We start from the raw sequence: 10,041 nt of genomic DNA, 5'->3' as shown, positions 1-10,041 counted from the left end.
GTCTTCCGCAAACACACTGCCAGGGGAGTGAGGAGGGAGCCGAGCCCACGGGGCAGAGATGTGAGGGACAGGCCCGTCCGATGCTACGTGAGGCCCCGGTTTAAATCCGGATGAAACCAAACCGAGTGTAGAAACGACTGGGACGATCTCGGTGCCGGCTGGATATCGGATGTTAGGGAACCGCGAGGTTTTAAAGCAGGATGCGGTGTTATGTCACATTTAAGGAAAAAGTCCGTATCTTTGAGGGATGCCTGGTGAAATACATACCCATGGAGGATGTGCATCTGGGGCTTGCTTGGAAGCCAGCCTGCCCGCGGGGAGGGGTGCAGACCGAGCACACTTGGGGGCAGGCCGGGGGGACACGCGGGATCTCGGGGCTGCTCTCTGCACCTCTCTCATGTTTGACTTTTTCCATTAACAAGACAGGGAAGAATCCCGGGGTGAGAAGGTACTTGAAACGTGCACTGGACAAGGGATTGGCACCAACATATATTTTAAAGCTCTACCTCCCAACTCTCATAACCAACAGGTGAATGGGCCGAGAAGACCGAGCCCCAGAATGAATCGTTCACTCCACCTGTTTGTGGAGCTCCTAGTATGTTTTAATCTCTGGGGAGACAGGAGTGACCCTAAGAGGTTCAAAGCTTGCGTTCCAGTGGGCAAGGCCGACAAGCCGGCAGGGGAGAACGACCCCGTCCGGGGCGCCGGCCCAGTGTCCAGCCTCAGCAGGGTCAGCCTGGCTCCTGTGCTGGGGAGTCTACGGGGTGGGAGGAGCAGGGGGAGCGGCCTGAGAGAGGTGAGTGAATTACCAGCATATTCTGAAGGCAAAGCTGCTGGGGTTTGCAAGAAACCCTATTAAGCCCGGCCAGGCCAGGCGGCTGGTTCTGCCCGGTGTGGGTGTGGTGTGGACGCCCGTGGCCACCCTCGCTCCCTGAGTGTGGACTGGCCTCCTGACTGGCTTCTGAGTGATGGCACCTCACCGCCGAGAGTGGGTGATAAAAGCCGTGGCCGTCTCTGGGGTGCGCTCTCCCTGCCTCCCCCGCTCTGGGGGCCGGTGGCGAGGCGGCCCTGAGGAGCGGCGCATGTGGCGAGCGAAGGGGGCCTGCCCACCACCGGGGGAGTGCGCTGGAGGGGGGTCCCCCACACGAGCCCTGCCGACAGTGTTCTGGCGCCTGGGGAAGGACCCTGAGCCAGAGGCGTCCTGCTGAGCCGCACCCGGGCTCCTGCCCACAGCAAGCGGGCCGGTGACCGCCTGGAGACCCCACGTTGCTGTGCACTGTGTTCATGAAGGAGACGGCCGGGCAGAGGGAGAAGCCCGGCTGTGAAGCAGGCGGGACCCACGGGGAGGGGAGAGAATGGTCCCAGCCGGCCCCCGCCCCCGTGCCAACGGATCAGTCACTGAACGTGGGGGCCTGGGAGGGGTGCGGCCTTCGCTGGGGGCGTGGGGCAGTCACTTGGGGGTGGCAGCGTGCTGCTGGGGGCCGGGCGGCCGAGGGGGGTTTGCAGACTCGCTCCCTCGGGGGCGGCTGCGAGTGTTTTGGGGAAGAAGATGGAGCAAGGACATTCAGTGAGGAGCTGCCCACAGGACCCACTGGTGCGGGCAGAGGATGCCAGGTGCGCTGTGGGCCTGGGCGGCCTCATGTGTGGGTTCAAGCGAGTCCTGGCCCGCGACAGGGGGGCCCGGGGTGGGGGCCCCGGCGAGAGGCAGCGAGGACGCGAGCACACGGCAGGAACCAGAGATGCTGTTTTATTTACACCACAAGAGCGACAAGCTGTCTGATGAGGTACAAAACGCTGGACTCCGGGGCAAGTGGAATGGAGTCGGCTGTCAGAGGAGGACACCGTTGTCGGGGAAAACCCGCCCACACAGAACAAAACGAGAATGAGAAAACCGAGAACAAAATCTCCAACTCCACTGAGCAAAAGAAAGAACCGTTGGAAGGTCCAGACGATCAGAGAGAACGGATTACGTTACAGAAGAAACAGGTGGCCGCCACCGCGGCGGACCCCACGTGGAGCGTGCTCAGGTGCCACGGGGGCCGCGGCGCCGCGACCCGTCTGCGAGAAGCTCTTGGGTGAACAGGGTCAGCCCCCTTATATATATTATATATACGTCTCATAAACTGGAGAACAGCGCCTCCACCATGGGGCACACACACCGAGAACCCAAACAAACAAACTGTCCGCTTTCTTCTTCTTCCACTCGGAGACGCTCAATCCCGTCGGACTTGGCCGCGAGCCGCGTGGGGCAGGAGCGCGGCTCGGTGACCAGGGACACGCGGCCTCCTCCGGACGCCAAGTCGGACTGTGAGCCGCGGCGCTCCCCCCGGCTCACGGCCGCAAGTGGACTCCTAGCCACGCGTCATCCAAAAGCAACGCGAAAGTCAATACAGCTGTGCGGAAAGGGGCGCTTTCGGGCCACGGGCCGGACCGCTCCTCCGTCGGGGCCGCTGGCCGCCGGCCCGCCGGGCCCTGTGCAAGAGCAGAGGGCACAAACGCAACGAATGCCTCCAAGTCAACTGAAGAGAGACGGGCAGATCGCCTTGACTTCTGTGTCGTTTCCCTACAACACTGTTTCCACATAAATACAATAACTCTATTATTGGTATGTCACAAGTGCTAGATAAAACTTTTCTTCTTAATATGACAAATGTGTTAAGTAGTCCTTTTTAGTTTTCTTACAATAAAAAGTACAATTTCTTAAGAATAAGTTCAAGAAGACGCAAACGTTCCCCCCCCACCCCCGACTCGCCTTCAAGGTCTCGTGTGGTTTTACAGAAAAATTCCCATCTTTTGTATCTGCAAATGTCGTGAGAGGGGAACCAAAAAAGGCATTTTTTTCTTCTTCCCCAAAGCTGCCGAGTTTGGCGTGCAAAATCTGTGTACAATATAAAGACATGCCGGTCATAGAGTCCATGCAACCTCCAGCTGTAGGAACTTAAAAAAATATATTCATATATGTTTATATATATATTTATATATGTATCAATGCCCGTAAAACACGTGGGCCCAAAAGTCTACAAAAAGAATGGAATGAGCACATGGCTGTGACCAGTAAAGAAGGAATGTTCTGATTGAAAGTAAAACCCAGAAACGCGGCCGCCGGCGCCGCGTTCGTGTCCGAGCAACGCCCGGCGGTCCTTCCTCTGGAAACAGACTTTTAAAAGAAGTGGAGAAAAACTGAAACACTCTGACAAAGTGGCCCTTCGGGGCCGAGGGGCTGGCGGCCGCCTGCTGGTGGGGCTCGGGCACGTCGTGGCGCGGCTGGAGCCGAAAGGGCGGGCGCCCCGTGTCCCGGCGGCACCGTGGGGTTTCCCACGAAGGGACATAAAGTGCTCGCTCGCTGACCCCTGGCTGGCCAGTGCCCCCGAGGCCTCTGCAAAGGAAGAAAAAGGCTAAAGGTGCCGGGGCCAGAGAGGGCAGGTGAGGCGCCCTCCCTGGCGTGGGGTCCCGCAGACCCTGGGGCAGGCCCTCCGCCGCCCGCGCTGGCGGCTGGCGGCGGGAAGGGCTGAGTGTGTCTTCAAAGAAAAGAAAAGGCTACACGGTAATGCTTTAAGCACGTCTCTGGCGCTGGAGCGAGCTGACCAACGCAGCATGCTCCCCTGCCAGGCCTCTCCGCGGAGGGCGTCTCCCCGAAGGAGACCGGGAGTGAGCCCGCCGCGGATAACTCCCTCACCCAGTCACCCGTAAAAAGCGTGGGATGACCTCTTCCTCTCTAAGAGCCACGGCCGGCAGGCGGCAGGGGGGTCCCACAGGCCGTGCAGGGGCCGGGCCGGGCCCTGCTGCCACGCTCATGCCCCGACGGCCCCGACGGCCGACGTGGGTCCCACACACCGGCGCCTCCCGCCGAGGTGGGCTTCCGAGCAAAGTGGGGTCAGTGGGAGGAGAAAGCCACACGGGCCCCGAGACCTTCTGTCCTGCTCTGGGACCGCCGTCCTGGGCCTGACCACCAGCATCCCGACGACCAAGCCAATCCAAGAATTTGGATTCGTCTGGCCGGAAGTCCGGCTGCATCAGTGTCTCCTTCAGAAGCTACCCCGTGAACGGGGCCGAACTCGGGGACGCGGCTCGGGGTTCCCTCCCACGGGAGCGCTGTGCCTGAACCCAGTACATGCTTTGGAATGAAATTGGTGACTTCAAGTGCTGGAAAATAAGTTACCAGGAAAAGGTGACGGTCAGTTACTGTCAGCGAGAGAAAGAGCGAGGACTGGCTGCCCTGGTCAGGAATCCGTGCTGTCCCTGCAGGCTCGCCAGGCAGCAGGGGCCCCTCGACTCCCCGCAGCCACAGGTTCCAAAACCCGGGGCCTGCTGCGTCCGGCCAGGACCCCGGCCATGCGGCTGCAGCGGGGACACCCCCAACAGGTGTGGGCCTCACTCGGGCCCCATGCGTTGCTGACATGCTTTAAAAGGTCTTTGGAAAACTGAATTTTAAAATGCTGTCCCGACAACGCGGTCAGAGAAGTTGAAACCGGAGTTTCGTGAGTGCTGACGGCCCGCGGTGTCTGGCGAGTGACCCTGCCCACAGCGCGGCGGAGGGGAGGACACAGCACCCCCGTAATACTGCCGATGTGGGGGGAAGAGGAGCCCCCGGTCTGGACGCAGCCGCGGGGACGGAGCGGGACAGACGCCCTGCTGGCGTCGCCGTGGAGACCACGCGTCCCCCGACTCGCACGAGCTCACTTTCCGAAAATGGCTGCCACACAACACTGCTCACTGTACAGAAATGAACGAGGATGAAAATGATAAAAAAACACAACCTTTAAAAGTTAAAAAAAAAAAATGTACAAGCAAGAAGTTAGAAAGAAAGAAATCTTAGACATTGTTACCATTCAGGAAACTGCTAAATGGTGAGAAAAAATGTAAAATTCACAAAACAATGCTTATTCAGGATCTCTTTGTGAAAAATTCATACAAAAATCAACAACAAATTTATATCCTTTGCTATAAAAACTCATTAGGTACATATGTGCACGGAGGCTTGGAGCGGGAGGGGTCCTGTCCGAAAAGAGCAGAACGAAAGCACGCACCTGCTGGGTAGCTGCCCAGCGGCGGACGTGTTGGCGATCTGAAAGCTATCCAATCTGGAGTTCAAAAATACGTGAGTTTCAAACGAGATCCCTTTCCGTAAGCACCTTGATGTCTAATTCACAAGTCATTCATTCGCCAGGGACCTTTACGATCTGCATTTATTATATATATATACTCTTTCTATAAATGCATTATAAATATTTTATCAAGATTTCATAAGAATCAAGTTTCTTAGCTTGGAATACATTGGAATATATATTATACATATATATATTTATTTATACCTAAAATTTAAGCAATACTTCATGCTACTTGCTTTTAATAAAAAGCATTCCGATCATAACACTGGAAGTGTGCCTAGGACATGCTTCACAACCAAATGGAGATGCTCAATTGTTATAGGATGTACGAGAAAAGAACACTTTGGATTCATTTAAAATTTGTTGGACTTCAAAACCCCCAACAGTATTTGCCACTTTGCTGGAACTACCTCCGTTTCTCTTAAACAGCACTAAAGCGAACCCGGGCCTGCAGGCCGGCGGCCCCCAGAGCCCCCCATCCCGGGCCAGCACGCAGCCACAGGAAACTGTCCCACCAATTCCTGCTGTTTATTTTTTTCTTAAGGCATTGTTCCTCAGACGTCAGAAAACCCAGCCACAAAAATCCATCAGAGCAATAAAAAAAAGGCACAAACTCGCATCTTCCGATGGCTTGGAGAAACCAAAGCCAGTTCCCGCGGGCTCCCGCTTCGGTGTGCGTCCAGCTCTCCCCCGCACGCACCGCCCCGGCCCCCCGCCCCGCCACGGGCCCCCCCGCACGCGCCGCGGTGCACCGCTGGGCTCTGGGACGGGCCGGCGCCCGAGAGAACGTTCTCTTGAACAAAAGAAGCTACAGGATGCGTTGAGTGGTTTACACGGAGACTGTGGAATTGTGGGTAATAATCAACTGTAAGCACCAGTTTTCATCGAGTCTGTTTTGTATTATTAGATCTTTGATTTGCGTCTTCCTTCCCTCGCGGCCACGGAGCGGGCAGCTCTGCCGCGAGCCGCCACAGGCTTCCTTCCTCCGTGGCCTCCGTCGAGGGAGCCGAGAGCCCGGCTGCCAGTGGGTCCCGGTCCGCGCAGGGCTGCCCGCCGGGGAGCCGGGCCGGGCGGGCGGAGGCCTCCCCCTGCCGCTCCAGCCGCGGTCAGAGGACGCGGGCAGGCCGCACACAAACAGGAGCTTTGTCGGCGGAGCTTCGAGACGGGACAAACAAACAAGAGGCCCGCAGCTGCGCGGGAGGCTACAGCGGCGGCTCCTCCTCCATGGGCTCCTCGTCGGGTCTGCGGCGGCGCCGGGCACAACAGAGACACAGAGCCCGCGGGGTGAGGGCAGTGCCACCCGCCGGCCACCCGCCCACCGCGCCCCCGCCACCGCCCCTGCCCCGGACGGCGGCCGGGACGGGGCCCCGCTCGGAGCGAAGGCTCCTCAACGGTCCCCTTGGGCCTTTCCCGCAGCAAGAGGTGGCCGTGGCGGGACCCCTGCCCTCCGTCCCTCCGTCCCTCCGTCCCTCCGTCCCCCGCCCGGCTGGCCGCGCACGAGGCAGGGCTGCGGGGAGAAGCCACGTCCCGCCCACGACAGCCGAGGCCCGGGCTGTGGGCAGCAGGGCCTGCTGGCGGGGAGAGACGCTCACCTCTTCTCGGCGGGCTTCACGCCCACGGACAGCGAGGCCATGGCGGTGACGGTCTCGGCTTCCTCGTTCTCGCACTTCTGGGCCTCTACCAGCGAGCGCCCCACCGTGGAGCAGAGACGTGGCAGGGAGCGCCAATACTGGCCTGAGCGGAGAGGCGTGGTTACTGGGCTCCCCCCGCTCAAGCCTCCTCACGGGCGCCCTTAAAAGCACGTCTTCCAGGAGCCAGAAGCCAGGGAGCACCTGGCTCACGGCTCACAGCAACTGGGCCCCTGGGAGAGGCGGCCAGCGGAGTCCGGTCCTCCCTGAGGCAGGGCGCCTGGGATGGGCCGGGGGTCTGGGGGGCCTCCCCCGGGACCCTCAGAGACGAGGGGGGCCTCAGCGTGAGGGGAACGAGCAGGGGGGCCAGGCCGGAGCTAGTCACTCGGTGTCTGCTCGCACACGGGCTTCTCAGCGGGGAGGCTGGGGGGAACCCAGCGTCTGCACCGGGGACCACAGGGCAGACCCACCTACGGGACAGTCTCAGTGACTTGGGTCACCCCATGCCCCCGGGCAGCCCAGGCAACTCACTGTGGATTTCAATGACTTTCTCCATGGACCGGACCGCGTTAGCGTTGGGTCTCTGCTGTAAGACCTTCTCTGGGAGAGGATCAAGCTAGAAAATAATATATAAATACACAGTGAACGTACAGGGTGTCAATCCCCATGTGCATTACAACGGGACAAAGTCGGTTTCTTGAGTGTATTTGTGGACAGAGACGAAGAAAAAGCCAAACATGGCTTTGCTATTTACCATACGATTTTTTTTAAACAAAAGTAGATTTATTTTCTTTGAGATATTTTCCCAGGGGACCGTCAGGTGTATTCGTGAGCTCCTGCCTGAGTGGACACCACACCCAGGAGTGGGCTGGTGCAGAAGGATGTCTGCTTGGGACCCACTGAGACACCATCTACACCATCACACAGCATGAGGGAAATAATGAGAACCTTTGGAAATACCACTTTCACGTCTGTAGTCTTACACATAAGAATGCCTGAACATCCACTGACGATCTTCTTCACAAAATGGGGAAACGGTAAAAGAAAGAAGACAGTGAGTGGAGTCTCTCCGAGGGGGGCCCTGTGCTCCCAGTGTCCCCTTCGGTGCAGACCGCAGAGGATAATAAGGAAGCGTAAGCCAGTCAGAGACCCACAAGGCACGCCGGGGCGTCTGCAACATGACAACTAAGATGCTTGGGGAAATACATGATGAAAACACAAAAATAATTTTAAAAAACTTTAAATAATTAGACAAGCCTATAACACCAGGGGAGATCTGCTGGGTTCCAGAAGGAAGCTGGAACTGCCTGGGGTGGTCACATATCCTGGGACAGGCTGGGGGCCGTGCAGGCCTGTGTGGGAATGACCACAGTCCTCCCAGGGATGAGCCAGGCTCCTGCAGACCACGTACCCGCAGACACCTGGCGGGGGGAGGTTTGTTCTTAGCCTGGGCTCTGCAGAGAAGGGAAGCGCCGGCCGCGGTCTCCCTGAGAATCTGCCTGGTTCACACGCCGTAAGCGGAGGGGCTGGGCGCCTGGCAGAGCAGCCGTGGGCCCCCTCATGAGGCTGCTGCCTCGTGCTTTCAGTTCAGTTCCAGAATGCTGGAGTCCCCAGCCAAAACCATCATAAAACACGGAAGTCAGCCAGTGCGGTCTGGGCTCCGGAGAAACCAGCAAGGTCTCCAACACCACCCTCCAGTAAAAGGAGCCAGGCTCCTGGTCCTTTCCGAGGCTGGGGCACGGCAGATTTTAGAAGAGCCTGGCGCGTCCTGCAGTACCAGAGACGGAGGGAGCGCTCAGGAAATGACAGGCGGGCTAAAGGGACGCACACGAGGCCAGGCGGGAAAGAGACCACGGCACGGTTCTGGACCGTAACTCAGAGCGTGGAGTGTCCAGGAGTCTGCGCTGATGACCGAGCAAGTAACAAGGAGGAGACACATGTTCCTCAAGAAGAATTTCACATAATTTGTGTACACACGCCCTCTCCAAGAGGTGGAGCGGAGTACCTTGAAAAACAAGACATACACTGAGGTAGAGTCTACAAAGTACCTGACTGGTGTTCTTTGCTGAAAATTATCAACATTTCAAAAATGACAACCAAGGGAAGGCTGAGAGGCTGCCACAGCCCAGAGGAGAGTAAGGACATGGAACGGCTGGACGCACAGTGGGGTCCAGGATGGGGACCCTGCCACGGTGAGGGCAGTCGTGGGAAGGCGAGCGAAATCCGGGCATCGTCTGGCCTAGCAGGGCCGGGTCAGGGCTGGCTCCCGGCCTGAGACAAAGGCTCCCCCGCGGTCAGATGGCACCGAGAGGAAACCGTCCGAGGGCCTATGGGAGCTTGGGGGCCAGTTCTGCAACTTTCCTCTAGGTCCAAAGCTACCCAGAATTAAAAGTCTAGTAAAAAAATGCAGATTTGGATCCTCAAAGACTGTGATTATTCAAATGCTCAGTTTTAAACTATAAAGTATGTTTAGTATGTATTAAAAATAAGAGACAAATGTAGGATTACTGAACTGAACTGGAAGATTTGAAAGAGAGCCAAATAGAACTTCTAAAAATGAAAATGCAACAGCAGGAACTGGAAACTCCTATCAGCTAAGGAGAACACCGGTAACCTGGAAGCGACAGCCGAAGAAACGACTCTGGACGCACTGGGGACATGGGGAGCGGGCAGAGGGGGAGGGTCTGTGTCCCAGAGGGTGGGGGACGAGACCCGAGCAGGAAGAGTCACACGACACGCCCACACCCAGGTGCTCCGGAGCGAAGCCGCAGAGCTCCGGGGATGAGCAGAGAGCTGGAGAAGAAGGACAGTCTGCAGGGGGATGCAGCCCGCCAGCCACCAGCTCCCGCACGGCACAGAGCAAGGCGGTCGCTTCAGAGCGTCCAGAGAGAACATGACTGTCGGCCACAACTGTGGCCCCGTCAGTCAAGAACGAGGGCAGGGGCACCCGGGTGGCTCAGTCTGTTAGGCGTCTGACCCTTGATCTCAGCTCAGGTCATGATCTCAGGGTTGTGAGTTCAACCCCACGTTGGGCTCCATGCTGGGTATGGAGCCTGCTTAAAAAAAAAAAGAACGAGGGTAAAATCACAACTTGAATAAAGGCAAACAAACAGGGGACGGTGACACTGGTGTCCCTCTGCCAGGAAACGTACGGGGTGTGCTGGAGGCACAGTGGTCCCGGGTGGCGGTCGGAGAAACGAGGGGCGATGATGCACACGAATGCAGGAAAGGCCACGGACACAGGGACTACATTAAACAACAGTAATGGTGTCAAGTCAGTGACTACGAAGGAAGGAAGGAAGGAG

The 10,041-nt window shown here is 57.9% G+C and overlaps 1 protein-coding gene across 3 annotated transcripts in view; it reads right to left on the bottom strand.

The window, feature by feature from the left end:
• Nucleotides 1-1,727: 1,727 nt before the first annotated feature.
• HDAC4 (histone deacetylase 4) overlaps nt 1,728-10,041 on the bottom strand; it is a 276,416-nt gene continuing 268,102 nt past the window's right edge. For 2 of the 3 annotated variants that reach the window (XM_035006743.1, XM_035006742.1), the window contains exons 25-27: nt 7,268-7,352; nt 6,701-6,842; nt 1,728-2,571 (exon numbers count right to left, since the gene is read on the bottom strand). In XM_035006743.1, the coding sequence (XP_034862634.1) occupies nt 2,385-2,571; nt 6,701-6,842; nt 7,268-7,352 (414 nt within the window). In that variant the 3' untranslated portion in view covers nt 1,728-2,384. Of the gene's footprint in view, nt 6,351-6,700; nt 6,843-7,267; nt 7,353-10,041 lie in introns of all 3 variants that reach the window. The other variant, XM_035006744.1, reaches the window with a different exon arrangement.

This window comes from Mirounga leonina, unplaced genomic scaffold, assembly GCF_011800145.1.
Source record: "Mirounga leonina isolate KUSES-001 unplaced genomic scaffold, KU_Mleo_1.0 Mir_151, whole genome shotgun sequence".
Taxonomy (NCBI): domain Eukaryota; kingdom Metazoa; phylum Chordata; class Mammalia; order Carnivora; family Phocidae; genus Mirounga; species Mirounga leonina.
Note: the sequence above shows the minus strand (reverse complement) of the source record. Positions and strands in the feature narration are given on the sequence as shown.